At 40.7% G+C, this 19,897-nt stretch overlaps 1 protein-coding gene across 2 annotated transcripts in view; it reads left to right on the top strand.

The window, feature by feature from the left end:
- fhod3b (formin homology 2 domain containing 3b) overlaps positions 1–19,897 on the top strand; it is a 93,551-nt gene that overhangs the window by 4,554 nt on the left and 69,100 nt on the right. For both annotated transcript variants that reach the window (XM_030071663.1, XM_030071664.1), the window contains exons 2-3: positions 3,225–3,331; positions 10,882–10,946. In XM_030071663.1, coding sequence (XP_029927523.1) covers positions 3,225–3,331; positions 10,882–10,946 — 172 coding nt within the window. The remainder of the gene's footprint in view (positions 1–3,224; positions 3,332–10,881; positions 10,947–19,897) is intronic.

Genomic DNA, 19,897 nt, shown 5'->3' with positions numbered 1-19,897 from the left:
AGCCTGTATTTTTCAAATGATAAGAAAAAAGAAGGATTTTATATCTATCATTTTGTCAAAAAAAACCCCAAACTAATGGTCCAAGCCTGCACTGACCAGTGGAAGTAATGGGTCGGATCAGGACTTGGTACCGGTCAGTACTTACAGTTTTGAAGTTGCAGTTGGTATTGCCATTGGGAAACATGGCATCTTTGCATCCTTAGTCGCTACTATGAGTTTTTAACTTTGACATTAAATTTAGGTTTGTTTATATATCTGCATATGCATCTCATGTATGTGCTATCTCACTCCATAATTCTTTTTTCCGTAGAGTACAAAGACATTTGGAGTGAGATAGCAGTTTTAAATTGGAAATTGCATGGTGTTTATTTTTAGTCCTGACTGCTTTAACTGCCTCTCTGGTCAGTGGACCACAGTATGGTGGTTGAAGGGAGAGGCCAGACCTCAGTGTGTGAGCAGAGCACTTGTGGTTACTTCTCTGGACTCGGGCATCATAGGGCCACCGCGGGTTCAAGTCCTGGGCGGGGGACAGCTAAGGAAGCCACTGCTTCTGATAATCTGGTAGCACTGTTCCTGGATTAAGGTCCATTTCTGTGGATCACCCTGGCCTGGTTATACAGGGTTGGAGCTGTAATCAGTAATCCAGGTCCATTATATAACAAGAACCAAAACAGACACAGGCCGGAGGATGGATGTGTGGATGTATGGATGTATGGATGTAGGATGTGGATGTATGTGTAGGACTTGATGGATCAATAGATGGATGGATGGGTGTAGTTCACACTGACTCGCCTGTTTGATTTGTTCTTGCAAAAGTCTGGATCTCAGAGTCACAACCTTGTGTGGGGAAATGCATTTCTTGGATCCACAGTTGGCTAATTACTAGTTACAGCTGCAACTTTAGGCCCATGTTTTTGTCTATTTCAGGTTGTGATGCAGAGCATAAAATGGTAAAGAATCTTGCTGGAAAAGAACAAACATTTATCTGCTCTTTTTCCCACTATGCATGAAACTTCAACTGTACTTAAAATAGCCTATGTATGTAACAATAAAATATACAGAAACACAACATTCACAACACACTGCAGATACAGAAAACTTCCATTTTGCCACTCTGTATCTATCACCAGTTAATATGCCACAACACTGGTTCATCTACACTCATCCATGAAAGTATTTACACTTCGATTAGTTAAAAAATCCTCTGGAAAAATGCTGCAGCAAGAGTGGCTTGTTTGGAATAAATAGAAAAATTGGGTGTAGTTAGCAAGAGCGGCAATAACTGCTCAAACAGATTACTGCATGATCTATTGTGAGAAGTGCTATGCACAAACACCACAGCAATGACTGTGAAACACCAAAGATGTCACTAAGAAGAATAAGGCTTGGATGACCAATTTGAGCTTAAACTCTACACTGCATATATACAATAATACATTTTTTAGACACACAGGAGATTCCAGTTGAAGAAAATGTTCCATGTAAAACCAGACTTTTTAGTTGGTTCAGTTCTGTATCTCTCACAAGGCAGATTGATCAGCATGTAGATCTCTTTGTATTCTCCTTCATGTTGAATTTCATATCACTGTTGCACCTTTTGTTTTCCAAGCCATGTCAGTCCAGAAGCATAAATACAGTGGGCCTAGCTTGGGCCCTCATGTCTGGATTTCCTGTCAGTCCAGAATCTGCCATCTAATCTACAGAAATCCTATCTATCTTTCCCCCTCTCTTTGTCCTTTTCCCCTGTCTGTCTGTCTGCCTGACTGTGTGTCTGTCTCTTTCTCTGGCATAATTTAAGAACATCAAACACAGTCTCAATAAGACTTGTAACAGGCTTTGAAACAGATGGATTTCCCAAGTGATCGAACGTATGTATGTTTACTCTGTCGGCCTTGTGTGTCGCCTTACCTCCGGTATCCTCTCACAATGAAGATGTTCAACCCTGTAATCCCTAGCATTATTAAATTACCAATAAGCTTTTGTGTCACCATACAAAGGAAACAAACAAAACAGTTCACAGTGGGAGAGAGAGTCAGCCAGAGAGAGAGTCAGAGAGAGAGAGAAAGAAAGAGAGGGAGAGTGTTATCCTAGCCAACCACATGTTTTGTTTCAGTCCTCAAATATGACACAGTCCTTGAGCAGTGTAGTGCAGTAATACAAACAGAGTGGCTGAACAGATCAAAGCCGTCAGACCCATAATGTCTTTCCCAGCCTTTTCCCCTCCACATTTAATTAAGTTACTGTCCTATGTGGGAGGAAATTGAACTGCATCAGAGTTCTAATTTAAAAAACACTTGGTTTTGGATGTTATGTATATGTTTACATGTGCTGATGCTCTTTTGGTGAAGAAAAAAAATGTTTATGACTTGCTCATTTGAAAGATGTATAAATAGCAGTTTCTACAAGCATATCATCCATTTATGCTACTCCGCAAAACCCTTAGTGAGAGTCAGTGACAAGAAAAGACTAATTTATTTGCTCTCAACATGGTGATCGGCTCTACTTTTTTTCTGTCTCAGACACAGCTCTTTTCACCTTGGTTATTGTTTGTCCTCCCATAATACTGTTTGTTTTCCTGTCCTCTGCTCCTCTGCTGGAGCTTCTGTCCTGTGGAGTTGACAGGCTCTGAATATAAATAGGTCAATCTCTCCAATTCCAAGGTCAGCCACATTGCTGAGCAGACGATCACTCCCATCTTCTCCTTCCAAAAAAGGCTTGTCGGCTGTCAACTGATGATTGAGTCAGCAGGTTAATTTGAGCTCAAACAAATTATGCCCCATGTCCAAAATCTTAGCATCCAAAATCTTCACCTCACGTGGTGTTAGTTTATCAGACAGAGAGAGAAGACACATAAGACAAACCAGACTGGCAAGATGCCCCAAATCTGCCAGACTTCTCTTTTTTTCCTTTATCCTTTCTCTGCTTGTCATTGTGGACTGCTGACAGTTGATTAAAAAAAAATCACCATTCACTGTATGCTAGACAAAAACCCCAAATTTGTCTGGGCTCGTGGACCTATAAAAACAGTTGTTTGTTCTCTGTAAAAGGCAGCAATAAAAAATTGTGATAGTGTTTTTCCACACAGTAAGCATGGGCAGGTATTTGTGCAGAGAGCAGACAGAATCTCCAGAGAGTTTGATAATGAATTTCTGGATATTAGGTGTGAAGTTTTCATTTACTGCAAGACCTTTTTTAACACTTACCTGTGTCTGCGTCCTTTTCAGCCTGATGACTGTGCCCTTCAGCTGTCCCATAATGGGAGCTACCTGGACTTGGAGTCTACCCTGGCAGAGCAGAAGGATGAACTGGAGGGTTTTCAGGAGGAAGGGGGGTAAGACACAACTACTCCCTGCCAATGTTTCTCTCTCACTCCCTCTTATTTTCATCTCTCTCTCTTTCTGTGTCTTAACTTTTCGGTTTTCTCGTGACATCGTTATTGTTCGAAAGCAAGTTATTGCATGTACTCAGTGTGCTGAAAGTGATGTCATGTTGAATCAGTGCACAAAAGGTAAAAGATGAAAAAAAAAAAAAGTATAAACAGCGCCTACATAAAGAGTTTGGTCATATATTCTCTGCACTTCAAAAGATGCAGCTTGGGTTCGGGCCAGAGTGATTGAAATTGAAAACATAAGAAGGACTGGCACTACCAAGCAGGTGCACGCATTACCATTGCCAAGCTGTGATTGTCTAAGAACAGATTTTCATATTCTTGTGGTCAAATTAAACGTTTTGAACCAGGGGGGGTTTATTCAACAGTGAATGTCCTTAAAGTTGTTGATTTGAACAAAGCATGCACAAAGTATTTCTCTGCTTTTGCAAGAGCCAGTGCAGTGTGATTATTGTTTTTAAAGCGAGAGGGGAGGTAAAAATGCAGGGGAGATAAGAGAAAAGGGTATTTAAATCCTTGTAGGCATAGATATGGATTACTGTCCTGCTTGCTGTATTCTCCTGCCTATTTGATTCTATTATAGTGATCAGGACCATAATGATACTAGTTTTGGTTTAGGGTGAATTAGTGAAATAATCCCTTTTCCTGGCCTTCTCTCTCTCAGTTGATTCAGCTATCTTGCTCATAAGCTCCTCTGTCAGGAGGAGGATGGGAGCTGAGGGAACAGGATTTACACTACTTTTAAAACTCTTCAACTGATTTAAGATTCATTATAAAGAGGGCTTTTTGAATCAGGTCTTAACAATATTATCATTATTACCTTCTCTGAATGTCCCATAAAAATATCCTATTTTGACAGTAGAAAAGTTAGTGGAACTTCTGAGTAAATTTTTGTATTTTTGTATTTTGTGTACTTTTTTCCCACAGATCTTTAAAAAGGGTTTTTGATTATGTATAGTAATTAAATTTTACCCAGTCTATATATGATGAATGCCATGTCTTTCTGTGACATTGCGTTCTCAGTTTTCTGTGACATCTGAGATAAAATATGAAAGGTAGTTGTTGATATGTTTTTATCAATTCTCCTGATAGTGGTATTGCTTCTTTTTTTCTACCAGACTAAATGCCTCAGAGTTTCCATGGCATTCATCCATTCGTGTCACTTAAAATACCTGGCCTCCCTGGCCAAGTGGCGACAGTGATGTCATCCAAACCACTTAAGAAGTGTAGACGTGTCTCATGAATAATCACCGTCATTTCAATTGAATGTTGCTTCAGCGTTCTCAGTAAAGGTGGCCAAACTACAATCCCTCACTCTCTGGTTGCTACAAATACACCTCTGAGCTTCTAATTTAGCTGCAGTGTGCACCCTGTAATATAACTCAGCCATGTATTTGAACAAGGCTTTGCCTTGACATAACTCTTAGACCTGGATAAAGAATGGAAAGGTTTACAATTGCGTTAGTTTCATTTCTATTTCATTCCTGTACAGTTTCTATGGCCAATTCTTTATTAGCTCCATATGTTTTTTCATGTACTGTAGAGTGTGTTGATATATCATTCATGTACCGCCCACTTTGGTTGATCTCAAACCAAAGGTTGGCATGGGAGTTCCTGGTCGGCTGGACCACAAACATCTATGGATTTATTTGTCTAACTTGGAATTCATAAGCTGCTCTCTGGCTTGGTGTTTCCATTGGACGTAGAGAGCGCTGTCCTTTCCCAGTTCCATCTGAAATTGTTAGGAGCTTATGGGAGTCTATTGAGAGCTGTGAGGTTAAAGTGGTCCACTTCTTCTCTCGTCAAAGACAGAGGCTGCCAGGGCTCGTGGTGTGCCAGCTGGCTAAGGCTGGTATAGATGTGTGTCATTAAACCCACACAGTGTTGTCTGAGGAGGCTGGGGGTGAAGGTGGTTAGCCATTATTTTGTAAAAATAGGCTAATTCTGCGTGCTGGCTTTTTATGGTGCTGATGTGCTTGGGATCACATCCCCCACTGCTCAGTGTTGTTGATTTGAGGATTACTGAGCTAATAAAAGGTCTGATGAGGCATTTCACCTTTACTTGTTCCATTTTATTTTATTTTCAGTCTCTTTTCACTGCACGTGATCTTTCAACAGCAGCCTCAACTCCCAAGACATTTAACTCACGAAAGGAATCTGTGTGTTTCCCGTTTTTTTCTGCATTTTATGAGATCCAAATGCTCTTTAAGTAACAGCACCATACTTACTCAAAATGCCTGCTGTATCTTGCTGTTAGCCCCATTACTATCTACTACAACTAAAATAGTACTCCATTCACACACTGCCTGAGTTCCTGAAGCATCCTGATCACTGACCATTGAATCCATCTGTAATTGATATTAATGACAGGTTACATTCCAGAGGCGCCTGTGTCATACCTAGTGTCTTTACAATCAGATTAAAGTATGATCCTCCGACAGAGCACCGCACAGCCGGGAGATATCCATGTCACGGGAGCTTAAGGGCCATAATCACTTCCACACTGTGTTATGAAGATCTGCTATAGGAGATTGTGACTCACAACTCGCCACCCCCTCCCCCTTCCTCCCCGTCCCATCTCCGTTATAGTCTCACTTGGTGGTTGTAAAGTGTCCGTAGCCCTGGCGTGTGCTCAGACATGTCCACACAGCTATTAGTGGTCAGTGTGTCATTCAGTTTAAGGTTTCTTCCTGTGACAGACTGATTGAATTCCATGTACACAGTTTCCTGGATCTGTGGTCCTAATTGGGGTTAGACAGATTTATCAGTTTACGGATATAAATTGGGTAGATCATCTGCCTTTGTATGTGTATCAGATGTCATTGTGTCCATGTCTTCCCTCGCCGATATAAAGAGGTTATTTTCTAGTTCTTTTTTTTTTTTTACTCTTCTTTATATTTTGCATTTGCAATATTATTTTTGTTCATTTTTTAATTTGATATGATTTGATTAATTTGATTGAAAGAGATATTCTCTGGTAATATTTGTCTTAATTGTGTTTTTTGCATCGGCATTTTCAAATTTAAAAAATAACAGAATCAGTAACGATATATATATATATATATATATATATATTTATAATGGTCAAATTTTAGGAAAAATATGGGGGGTGATGCAAAGATCAGGCATGTGCAATATGTGCTTATTAACATTTACAGCCCTTGGATATTTTTTGTAGATTGCATGGATGGGAAAGTAGGAGTCTGTCTTGTGCCTGCGGATTTTTTGTCTGATGTTATGGGACGGTTACTGTCCGTGTGGCTCAGTGTTGGTTTTGCTCAAACATGTGACATTGATTGACAGATGATTAGTACATGTGCATTTCCTCAAGGACTTATTCCCTGTTTTTTTCTGTAAAAGATAACACAGGGTCCTGTTATTGACTGCATAATTGATTCAGCATGTGAAATTTGCAGTTGGCATTCAGTTTAGCACAGAAGAAGAGAGTTCTTAATGTTTCATTGCTTTGATACATATAGAGCACATGTTAAAGCCAAAGACTTTATGCTGAATGTGCCCCTATTGGTTTTATTGTGTGTTCATGATGTTTTTGACAACCAGTTGTAAGTCAAGCATATTAAAATCCAACTGTTCCTGCTTTAGAGGCCTCAGCTATTTGCAGTTTCCCATCATATCCTTTCATCTCTTAGGACGGCTCCACTTTCGTTATTTTCATTTTTTTCTGACCCACTTGGACACAGTTTCATACACACTCAGGGCACACAAGATCTTCATTTTAAGAGGAAAAGCGTATTTGAAAAGAACCAGAGGAATCGTCAAGCAGGATGCAACTTTAACTTACTTCAAGGAGTAAAATAAAACACCAGCGTCCCTTTACTGTTTGCAGAGCAGTATAAGGGTATTATTAACAGAATGGAACAGCTTAGTGATTGTTTATCCTGTGTGTGTGTGTGTGTGTGTGTGTGTGTGTGTGTGTGTGTGTGTGTGCGCGTGTGTGTGTGCGTGTGTGTGTGTGTGCTCATGCCTTGTGTATGTCTGGTGTAAGGTAAAGCCTCGTCAATGGTTAGTTAAGCCCCTCCGAGGGACAAGAACCCTGTGAATAATCTTGGCCTAATTCTTTGCCATTCTCACCCCCTTGGCTTACTTGTGCTCTATACGTCCAGGAACTCCACAGAGACTGATAAAGGTGTTCGGAGTTGGGGTGTTCATCCAAACGTGCTGAGTCAGTGGACCTCTGTGAGGCCTTCTTGTCTGCAATTAATTGGTCTTTGAGGGGCAGTGCTAGGTTGACTGTATACCAACTATATGTGCCACTGAGGTAAACACTCCCCGGTTTGCTTTCTGTGGGTCCACATTTTGTGAGTTTTTATAAACAGGGCCAGTATGATAAAGAGCTGGCAGTCGCCCACTGGTCCAGTAGTGGCTTCTCTGGGCATTAGATCTTTATTAGGGTGCTATAGAGCAGAGAGGTGGTGAGAGAATGGAGACAGAGAGAGAAGAAAACAATGAGTGGTGTGTAATTGTCAGGTATAGTTTCCATTGTTGCATCTAGGGCAGGGTGATATGGACAATATCAAATACCATAATATCTGTTACAGAATACCTCCACATTGATGTTATAGGGTGACTTTTGGTGCTTTCACAGGATGTGTGCACACAGGAGATTTTAGGTATACAATCATTAGTTGTGTGGATGTGATGACAAAGCAGCTAGAGGCAAATAACAGAATCGAATAACTTTTTAAATTGCCTCCATTTACTATAATGGAGCCTTCAAAACCGGAGGAAAAACACTTACACCATAAAACCATATTATGATAATCAAAATGCCAGATGACATCTAGTCTCATATCTTGACATCCATATAATATCGATATATTTCCCAATCTAGCTTCATCATTGTTTATAACTTAATAATATTCAAAGTGATGATAGTGAATAGCAGATATATTGTGCCACAATATACTGTAAAGTCTCATGCACAGAATAAATAGAGATGGCTATTTGCTATCATTTTCTTTTTTTTTTTTTCTTTTTTTAAAGTTGGCTGATTTTGACCATTTCCCTTTGAACAGTCAAAAAGTAACTTTCATGAGATTAATTTTAGCAGTCACACTTACTTGAGTGGTATCATTAGAGGAGTTTCAAAGGCACGATGTCCCACACCACAAACAATAGTCATATTAAGCAGGAAGAAACACACTAGGCTTGGCATGATTATAACACCACTGGGGGAAGCCAGAGCAGTCTGGAACAGACGACAGGACCGTGAGAGTGATATTTAGAAGATCTGGGAAATCAGAGGGTATAATATGTCAACATGCAGCCAATTTGTTGCTCAGTTAATGTTCTTATTTGTAAGGATTATTTCTCTAAAGTTTGGATTCCTTCCTCTGCAAACCTGCAGTATGTAGCAGTGTCAGGTTTTCATGTGAAATTGGAATTGGTGTCTGAAATCCTTACTTATATTGCATATGCTTTTATTTAATTTGATAATGAGCATCTTGGCCTGTGTAGCCTCAGGTCTTGGTTAAGCGTGCATGGGGATACAGTTGCAGAGACCTGGAGAAAGCAGAAGTTCATGTCAAAATGGCTCTGGTTACCAATTTGCCTCAACAGCATCGCAGAGGATTAAGTTCCTGTTTGCCGTCTCATCTCGGCAGAGTGGGCTCGTGTTGACAGATGTTGCTCCTGTGTCGCCTCTGCTTGTTGCTGGATATTATATTTGATAAACAGTGAGCTTATACAGGCTTCTCCTGCCATGTGATCTGCTTGTGTGCAAGTCAGGTCAGTGTCTGGTCGGGCTGAGGAGGATGTCGGCATGTCTGTCTGTATGTGCACAGCAGTTCTGCAGCGAGGCTGGTTGTTCATGATGGAGCAGCAGGAAAGAGCCAACTACCAGGGCTTTCTGGTGCATAGGCTTTTCTCTCACTGTCAGACCCACTGCTGCCTGATTGTCACTAATAGTGACAGTCCACTGCTGGCTCCGGGCCAGTTGGGAGCATCACACAGCCATTGTGCAGGCGGTACAAAAGCCCATTTGTCAGAGCAGAATTAGGAGGGGGGTGTTGCGTAACTCTACCTGCTGTGCTTTTCTGTGCAGTGTGTCTGTATGTGTTGACAAAGTGAATATGCAGTGCTTGACATTGTATTTATGTCCAGTCTCATGTCTAGTTTTGAGTCTGCTGGGTTTGTCTGTAGCTGGGATGCTGGAGTAAGAAAATTCTCCTCAGTGCAGCTATAAACTCCACTGCTCTCACATTTAGTTTCACAGCTCAGTTGAATACACGTGCATTGTTGTCACCTTTGTTTAGGATTGCCACTCTGACATTGTGTGCTGTTGACAGGAGAGTAATAGAGTCCTGGCATTTCTCCATGAACACCGGGGGCGGAGCTGACCTCCTATCCCGCATTTTCACCTCTGGAGACCTATTTTACCCTGCTTTGTTCACTTCACTTTTGTTTCCCAGAGAACACTAGTAAAGGTTTGTTATGGGAGTTCAGCATTTGGATAAGCATGAATGGTATCATTCGGTGAAAAGAATTAATATCATTTGAAAATGACATTTTGCACCCTGTCACAGCAGCTATTCAGCTTTATTTTCATGTCAGCGCTTGCCTGACGCTGACAGTGATGGCTCATTTACTGTAGACAATGATGGAAAGTGTGCAACAAACTGCTACTCAGGTAGAAGTACTTACTGTTACTTTCCTGATATTTTACTTAAGTACAAATACTGCTTAAGTAAAAGTAAAAAGTAGTTCATTTGAATTGTACTGGGAGTAAAAGTTAATGAGTTACTTTTTCATAATAATAACTTTGTTAGGTGTGATCTTTTCCATGCAGATATAGAAGGATGAGAGTACACGGTTCAAACTAGGTACTTTTACAGGTGCATTGTGGAAAATTGCCAAGGGTTGATTGAAGTGAGGACCCTGTAGCCTCAACTGAAAAATGTGGAATAAGCGCATAATGTGATGGTTGAGTCTACATGGGTCTCATCAACAGACCACTGAAAAATGTGGAATAAGTGCATCATGTGATGGTTGAGTCTACATGGGTCTCATCAACAGACCACTGAAAAATGTGGAATAAGTGCATCATGTGATGGTTGAGTCTACATGGGTCTCATCAACAGACCACTGATATTATTCCCCTTTTTTCACACACGTGTTTATTGTGAAAAAGGTTCCACTGTCTGCCACTTATCACGTGTTCTCTGGAATGGATGTGATTGAAAGTACAATACTCACGCAAAAATGAACTCAAGTAAAAGTAAAATTACTGACTCTAAAAATACTCAGAAAAGGACAAATAAACAGAAAGTTACTCAATTACAGTAACATCAGTGAATGTGATAAGTTACTTTCACCTCTGACTGTAGATTCAGAGACAAATTCTGTGTCTTCATTTTTTTGTCGATGTCCCACCTGATACTCTGTGGTCTTTAGAATAGCACATTTTGCCCCATGACTTTACTGTATGTCTGAGTAACATTCATCTCTCTCCCTCTGTCTTACTCTCTCCACAGGAGAGGCAAGAAACACAGCATTATTCTTCGAACACAGCTATCTGTCAGAGTTCATGCCTGCATTGGTGAGTAAACCATCAACGGCGCTGTCATGCCTCATTCAGCATACATCATGGTGGTCGATTTGTGTTCCTCAGGCTGCGTCACCAGATAGGTATGAGGTTGAATCACCTCTACTTGCTCTGGATGATTTTTATTTCTGTCCTTGTTGAACCTCCACAGTGGCAGTTTGGGGGAAATAACCTGAATCTTACAATGAGTAAGACTTAACTGCATCTCAACAACTTCCTGGCAGCAGAGCATAAGTACCTGGCAAAAAAAAAAAAAAAAAAAAAAAACAGCCTTATGTTTTTCAGAGTTACCATGTTCTCTTCTCACTTTGTTTTATTGGGCCCCATAGTTTATTCTAATAATGTTAGTGAACTACCACTGGATGCTGAGTGAAAAGACATGCAAACGTGCATGGACATACAAAGGCACACATGCAGAGTTTGACTTCTGATTAAACTTAGGATGCCTGCTGCCTTCCTTTCTGCTAGTCGCTTGTCAGGCTCCTCTTAGGTGAACCTGGCACGGGTCTCTGTTTCGTGTTACTTAACCTTCGACTGTGTGGCATGATGGCAGGGACAAATAGTTGTAGATCACTCTGTTACCTTGTTTAATCCATGGGTAATGACTCACACAAAGACACACACAGCGCCTCCTCTTTAGGCTGCAAGGGCAAAAATAACCCAGGGCCTGGAAAAACCATCAAGCTTTAAGTTGTTAGATTTTAAATTTGGTCGTTTTCTATGGTGCAATAGAAGTAAACCAAGGGCACAGACATTTTTCATTTGACTGAAGTCATTATGATCCGAGAACTATCTCTGATAGTTGTCTCTGGTTATTCACTCTACCTACTGATGCATGACGTGTAATGGAAAGGTTTGGAAACTCCAGTGGATATTTTACTCCGATTGTTCTGCCATGACAACTCCTTAAACTATTGGCAAGACATGAGAAATGAGAAAGACAGCTTTTGCTAGCACTTGACGAGGACTTGTTTGCACATGTTGATTACAAGCAGGATCTCTTTCACAGACCTCCATGTCCTTGACACCTAAATCATGTATACAGAAGGCCTATCATATATTTTACCTGCAATTTCAATTAAGCATTGCAAAGTTCACGTAGAAATTCACTTTGCTCTTGAAATATGTTTTTACTCCTTCATTCCCTTTTTTCCTCTCTTTTTTTCCATTCCTCCATTTTCCCAAGATGCTCCCTAGTTTCACATCACTGGATAGGCACAAGTCATTTCTAGTCTTAGCCTGAAATACCAGGTTACTTGCTAAAGAGAGCTTTATTTGAGAGTATTTGGGTTGAACCTCAGCCACACACTGGCCTGGCCTGGCTTCACCCTATTCTCTCCTCCTGCTTTTTCTCGGCTTAGTTTAGAGGAGCCTTGGGAGTGGCAGACAGATTGGCCTCCCTCGTCTAAGTGGATGATGATGACCCTCTTTTTCTCTAAGTTGACGGCCACCTGTTGCCCCTCTGTTGTCTCTCTCAGTGGCAACCCGCATGGCTTGCTGATTTATCTGCTCTGTGTGAAGTGGTCACTGTTACTGTAACTTGTCCAGACGGTTGACACTAATTTTATCCGACTCAGAGGGCTTACCCTGTAGCCCCATTCGTAGTAGAGTTACCAGTGACGGCAGTCCCGCTTTACACAGCAGATAAAAGTCAGGTTAGTCTTCCAAAGACAAATACCATGTTTTTGTTAAGGCTGTGTAGGTACTCTCTCCGTCTGAGCGTTTCATGTATTGCTTCCTAGTGTTTACAAAATGTACATGTCCCAAAAGACAGCCCTCCTCATTGGCAGTGTATGTTATTGTTGTCTCGGCTCCTTTGTCTTTCTCTAATGAGAGATGAGTAAAATGCCTTTGGAGAGTCCCCAATACAGAGGCATTGTTTTCTTGGTGTATTGATATCTTTTGGAAATGCATTTTTAATTTAATTGTAACGTCCTTGAGCTGGAAGCACTACTTTTTCATTTCTGCCTTATTCTTTACTCCCAGATTTATCATATCTACAGTCACGAGGGCAGAAATTGATGTAACTGGGTCACTGTTTCATTTTATAAGCTTTGTGAGCACAAATCAGTTGCTAAATCAGTTAAAGTGTTAAATACATCTGAGTTGGTTTTATATTTAGATATATTTATCCCAAACCTCCACATAAACAGCACTGATGAGATGGTTAAAATCCTATACACTATGTAATCTTTGTCATTTAGCACTATTTTGTGGAAGACCTCAGGGGTGTTTTTCAAGATTTAATTAAGCTGTAATGTACACAACTTTGCTTATGTTTTCTGGTTTTCCCTAACCCTGCAGATCTTCATCAGATGGCTAACTCTCATTTTTGCTGTGTGTGTGTGTGTGTGTATGTGTGTGTCATGAACCACAGCAAGACCTAATCCAGGCTTCCCTAATCATAGTCATTAGCACACACATAGGCCTACATATGGCTCTGCATAAACCAGGGGGGATCTGTGCAACAAAGTCAGTGGAAGTAGGAAAGAGCTCAGTCAAACAGCTAATGGTTTATTAAACTGCTCTTTACCAATCCACCTCTGACACAATGATTTGTAATAATCAGAGTGATGTAGTCCATGCTTTTTGTGTCCTAAAACTGCCTACCAGACACAACATGACAATTAATCTCTGGGTGTTCTGCACAGAGTGTGGCCTCATTAGCCCGCCCCGCTTTGCGTTTATTAACCTTAAGTACAAAATGAACTCCCAATGGCTCATATTAACATTTACATCATAGTTCTTTGGTTGAAACACATCCAAAGAGGCTTACACTGAGTGCAACAATGGAAAGAGTCTGCTTACAGTGCAAATGTCAAAGACATTGAATAAATGACAGATATCCCTGTGTCATAGAATTATTTTACAGAATAGTTCAAGAATTAAGAGTTAAGGAGACACTGGTACTGAAAATAAATAAATAAATTCATTAATTCATAAATAAACACATGGCAATTTCTTTAACTGTACTTCTGTCATAGAATATGAGCAAACTAGAGCAAAGGACTGTGCACATGAATCCACAAATGGAAACTAAATGAGCCACAGTTAGCCTAAAAAGCGCATTTTCATCTGTTGTCCCAGGCCAGAATCCTAAAAAGAAAAATAAAAAATATAGAAAGTATAGAGGATAGAATACAGTAAATATACTGTCTATTATAGGCTACATGAATGCTTTACTTGGTACCTTAGTATTACTGCAGTATAACTTTTTCTGAATTCTCTGGGGGATAGAAAGAACATTACCTTTGAATAAATGCTGTGTTTTAATCATTGGGTAACCAATGGTAGTGCTGGTTTGATCTTTGTCTCTGTTTGTTTGACCAACACAATAGCCCGGGGCTTTGAAAATAAACTAAACTTGCACTTCTCTGCGTGTTAGCATTGGCCACAAGCAGCTTAATTTCGATTGTTGGACTGTTGGTGTTTTGGTGGACTAGATGTGGTGGCGATGGCCTGATTAAAGCAGTCTTGTGCTTATTTTAGTGTTGTCCGCAAATACAATTACTGCAGGGCCTGATTGCTCATTGTTTGTGCCAATTAGTCTCCGAGGCTGCCAGAGTTGAGAGAGAGAGAGTGTGAGAGAGAGAGAGAGAGAGAGAGAGAACCATCTAGGGTGCACTATAGCATGTGTAAAGGGAAATGCCACATAATTTACGAATTCACATCAGTCACATAAGTTTGAGAGCCAAGGACAGTTTTTAAATACCAACACATTTCCCTTTAAGAGCAGGTTCATCTGTCAACACATTGATCCCTGCTGAGGAGTGACAGCTGTAATCAGAGGTGACACATTCTCATTGGATTATCTCCCTTCTCTTTTATAACCGCTTATAAACTGTGCTCAGGGCATGATTCACTGTGACCACTGTTGACTTGTGTTTCTCTTTCACACTGCACTTTTGTCAAATTGTTAGTTCTGATCTTAAGGTTGACAACTGGAAAATCTGTGGTTCTTAAAATGGAAGACGCTGAGCAGTAAATTTGCAGTGATGACTCCCCATGTCAGCTAAGTCTGCAAACAGTGTTAGGAGATGAATGCCTGGCAGCTAACAAGGTAATTGCATGGAAATAAGTGCAGTTAAGCTCAGGCTTTTCACTGTTTCTATTTGTCTAATTAACGCAATAATGTGTGTGCATGTGAGTATGTGTGTTTGTGCAGACTACAGCATGTCAGCACAATGAATTAAGATGGTAAGATCACCTGCAGGTTACCTGCGTGTTTCCAACCACAGTGCCTGTCTTTTCCACACACTCTGCCAGTTCAGCGCTAAGCCATCCTCACTTTTGTGAGCTCATGTAAAAAAACAGTTCCAGTAGTTAATGCGCCTGTTAGAGGGAAGATCACAGCTTGAAATGTCTGTTGTCATTTTGTAAGGAGCCAAGATGGCTAAGCCAATTAAGCCCAAAATGTGGGTTATATCCAGTTCTTTGCAGCATTTAAAACCAATGTATGGAATCTATCACAAAACCAAGAATTTAGTTAACGTCCTTGTCTGGTTAATAAACAGTTATGTAATGGCTCTCACACAATGCAGCTTTGAATTAGTCCTTGTTACACTACCACATACTGAGCAGACCTCAGGGTCACGCCACACTTAGGAGTCACATTCCGGCAATCAAATCAAATATGAAGTCGTGCTACAGTGTCCAGGGAGTGCCAGGCAAGCAGGAGAATAATTAAAAACATGCATGTAACAGGGAACCTGGGAGACAAGAGGCAGATCAAATGGCCTCTTGTCTCTCATCTCTTTGGCTCCCCTCAAAGAGACCCCAAAATGGGATCGTGGATTTAGAGTCACCCCAGGGGGCCAACCTAAACAACAGTGTGCCAAAGAGGAGAAACCTGAGGCAGCAAACATCTCAGGAAGAGGATAGAGGAGAATGGGTCTCGTCGTCCAAATTGCATCTGATAGCAAAACTCTGAGGATCAGATCATTGGATGGATTGATACTATCATTGACCTCATACTTCCTCTCTCACACTTCCTTTTTCATATTCTTTCTGTTGGGTCATGACCTGACAGCCTCAAGCAGAGCAATAACAACATAGGTTGTGTTAATTCTTCATTCATGGACAATAACAGAGGACCATTTTCCCTCCTTTTGTCCCAGGTCTGTACCTAAAGCACGCTTGTCCATTTTTGGTAGCACTAGACCTCATATTGAACAGCCAATTCTTGGCTCTTTTTGTATGTACAGATTTGCTGCACAGACAAGGGTTTACCCTACCATAACATAAACTCATATGTGCACACGTGCACATGCACACATTCATACAAAGGCATGCACATATGAAGAAGCCATCTGGTTCCAATTGCAAGCCCCCTCAGCACTGCTCCTCAGCCATCCAAAAAGAAGAGAGCTGTCTACATTTTCATCCAAGAGGGAAGTATTTTTATCTTGCTCTGCTTACAAGGCAGAATGGGGAGACCATGCAGCTTAAACCCGACCAGGAGACAAAGCTTTATGGCTCTAGACAACAAGCCATCCCCCATCCCCATTATTGTGTCTCATTTCTGCAAGTAGTGATATTTTATCCCTTTTATTTTGTTACATTCACTGGCAATAAGTAGTCAGACCTCTGCCACTTAAGCTTTTGATTCAGTATGGAACTCATTGTGTCTTATGACACATCTTATTACAGAAGGTAATTTTTTAAAACCATTGTGCATCAGGTGAGAAGGTGCCACGTGACCAGACCACTTCTGCGAGACTGGAGTAGACCTTGTTAGACTGGACAGGTGTGTAACCTCAGTAGCCACATACTTTCAACAGCTGTTCACAGGAAGGAAACTTGGAAGCCATCAGAGTTTGTTTTTACTCACCAACATTTATTTGATGTCTGAGGAGGACTGTTTATTGTATATTTACATAAGGGACTTTGCTGTTTTAGAGCTGAGGTTTGAGTTACCTCTGCAAAGCCAGTGTTTGCCCTCTCTCTGTAACTTGGAAAGAGGAGGAGGAAGACTACATTGAGAAAACACATCCATGGAGTTTTTTTTTTTTTTTTCTTTGTAATTTACTTGAATCTGACACATTACAAACAGTTTTAAATGTCATTATGTTTAATTGAATAGAGCTGTTTGATCATATTATATAGATTAGGTTAGGAATTTCTAGTGAATAATATTTCCCCCTTTCCACTTAATTTACTTAAGCTGTCACCCAATCAGTCCACAATTTGATCTGCTGCTCTGGAAAATATGTCTTCTCTTTCTTTCTTTCTTTCTTTTGAATGTTTCTCAGAGCTATCGTCGATATAAAATGAGACTGATCCCTGAACAAATATAGCCATTAATTAGAGTTTCAGTCCATGGTCTGTTGTTCGTCTTTGAGATGTGAATTTGGACTTGGGGTTGTGGCCAGACAGTGAGTGCCACTATTGACCAGCAAAGACCCCCGACCTTTAACTCAGTACCCCACTGGCCTTCTGCCAAATCCTAGTGTGCCATGGAATTCCCTCTCACATCCTCCTCCTCAGCTCATGCTGGCTCCTTTTCTTTCCTCCTGCTTTGATGTCAATGTCTCAGTAAGAAGACATGACCCATTCCCTCTCTGCAACCATCGGGAGAATATGAGAAATGCTCAGGGAAAGCAGATTACATTCAAATGTATGTTTTCTGCATATGTCATTACAGCAACTGACTGTCACCCAACACTGCTGAAACAGGTCTTTTTTTCTTTTTCACTTTTGACAGAGGAATGCTGCCACAGATAGCTGTTTAGCTTTGAACCATTTGCTGTTGTTGTCTTGCTTTGAATAATTATTTATTGGAATTTGGCACAGTGGTATACCTGAGACTTACTCTTTGTACTGACATCAGCTTGCTGTCTCCCTTGATAGTTTCCTCCTTCTGACTTGCCACCCTCTCAAGTGTGCTATCATCCTTGTTGTGCCATTCTGTGAAATGTGTCATGTCACTGGTGGGCTGGTGGGCCGGTGAAATGTTTTATCTTAGGTCCTCCATCTTTTCCTACCGCTTATTTAGAGCTAATATTAGCTGATTTTCACCCCGTGACCACTGCAACCCAGGATCATATTAGAAAACTTTGGTTGATTATACAACCAGAGAAAACTTGCAAGATTATATGTTACTCTTTTATCAGCTGTAGCCATTTTATTCCTGGGTGCTTGACAGAATAACAGTGCACTGAGTTTTTCCTTTATCTCACTGTCACTCCTCACCTCCCTGGAAGTGCAGAACCACCTGTGACCTCCCACGTCACGCAGTGTGTTGTGCTAACTGGCTGCGTGCCAATAGACTCTTTGGCACATTCAGTGAGCCATTTGGCAAAGGTAGAGAATATATGAAGGACATTCATGATAATGGGCTAATAATGTGACAGTCATTCACCCCCATCCTGGTCACCAACAATAATATAATCACCTACGAAAGGCAGACTGGACACATAGCTGTGGAATGATGCTTGAGTGTGCTGTAGGGCACATTGTGATCCATTGTAAATATTATCCAGGCCATCAGGTAGTATCTGTTTCTCTTTATCAGCTGTGAACATGTTGGAGGCCAAAGAACAGCTACAGTTGTTATTTTTAGAGTTGATATAAGACCACATCCAGGTCAGAAGTGATATTTATACTGTAGGCCTTTAATAAAAACTTAATATCCTCTTCACTGTTGACCACACAAGAATTTAAGTCTGTTCATACTCTCTTCAGTCTCAGACTGAATGTTGAGGGGAGTGAAGGATTCACAGTTGCAAGATGCAAAAAGGCATGAATGAGTATGTGATGTAAAGACATTATTTTACAAGGAAGAAGCAAGCACTTGACAAATATTAGACTTTGGTAAAGATCCACAAAAGAGGCTGTGTTGTGTCGTAGTTTAATGGCGTTTTAATCAATCTCAATGTAAAGCTTAACTTAACAAACAGACAAAAGTAGCTGTGGTGTTCTCATTTTCCTCCTAATTATGGCACCGACTGAGGCTGAAATACTCAATCCTTTCACCCCCATTCCTGAGATTGTTGGGGGATTGGAGAGCCTAGTTGAAATAAAGAACTCGAGCACCAGGAGAACCTCTTCTTACAGGCCACCCATGGCTATGAAGGGGTCCACTCAGAGTGGCCTTAGCAGGAGAAGATTGGGCAACCTTTGTTGTGTATTTCAAAGCAGAAGAAAGGCACCATAGATAGAGAAAAAAGAGACGAAGCCTCAATTCCTCATGTGAACATCAGCCAAGAGCCTGTTTAATCAGCTCAGTCATGTTGGGATGTTGGGATGGCTCCATTTCCATCACAGGTTACACGAGGGTCCAGGGTGTCTGCCTGAAATGCATGTAGCACATGGTGGTGAATTATCTTAAAAACACAGAGCACTCATGCAAAGCATATAAACATGTGCATCAAAGCACCATTTGTCAATTGAAGTTGGAGCTGTTATAGATTAGCTGGGACTGAAGAAATTTGCAGTTGGAAAATATCCTTGAATTCAGCTGTAAATTGCCAAACTTGGTAAAAAATGCTGTACTAATCACATTTGAACAAACAGTTTACCCAGTATTCCTCTCTGGTCAGAGTTAAAGAAACATTTTCTGTTTTTGCTTAGTCTGGGTTATAGAGGAGTGAAAATCTTTATTGGTATGAATCAGAAGTGATGTTTCCTGTAGTTGTGAAGAAAATGGGGCATGTTTACATCATTGTTGTGGTTAAAGCTGTGTAAAGTTAAGTCTCATCTTTCAGTGAATATGTCAGACACTGTTGTGATCTATTCAGATATACTCATTAGTGTTGCGTGGCGGTTTTCTCAGTGGTCACTTAAGGATCATTGAACACACAAGGCACTAAAATGTTTTGCTTAAACCTCTTGTTTATAAGATAAAAGCCTGTATATAAGCCTTTAATCTCTGTGTTTGGAAATGTGAAAACTGTTTGAATATCTCTGCGCATCTGGACCTCAGAATTCAGTGACATCAGTGACTG

The sequence above is a fragment of the Myripristis murdjan genome, chromosome 16 (assembly GCF_902150065.1).
Source record: "Myripristis murdjan chromosome 16, fMyrMur1.1, whole genome shotgun sequence".
Taxonomy (NCBI): Eukaryota; Metazoa; Chordata; class Actinopteri; order Holocentriformes; family Holocentridae; genus Myripristis; species Myripristis murdjan.
This window is presented reverse-complemented; position numbering and strand designations above follow the sequence as displayed.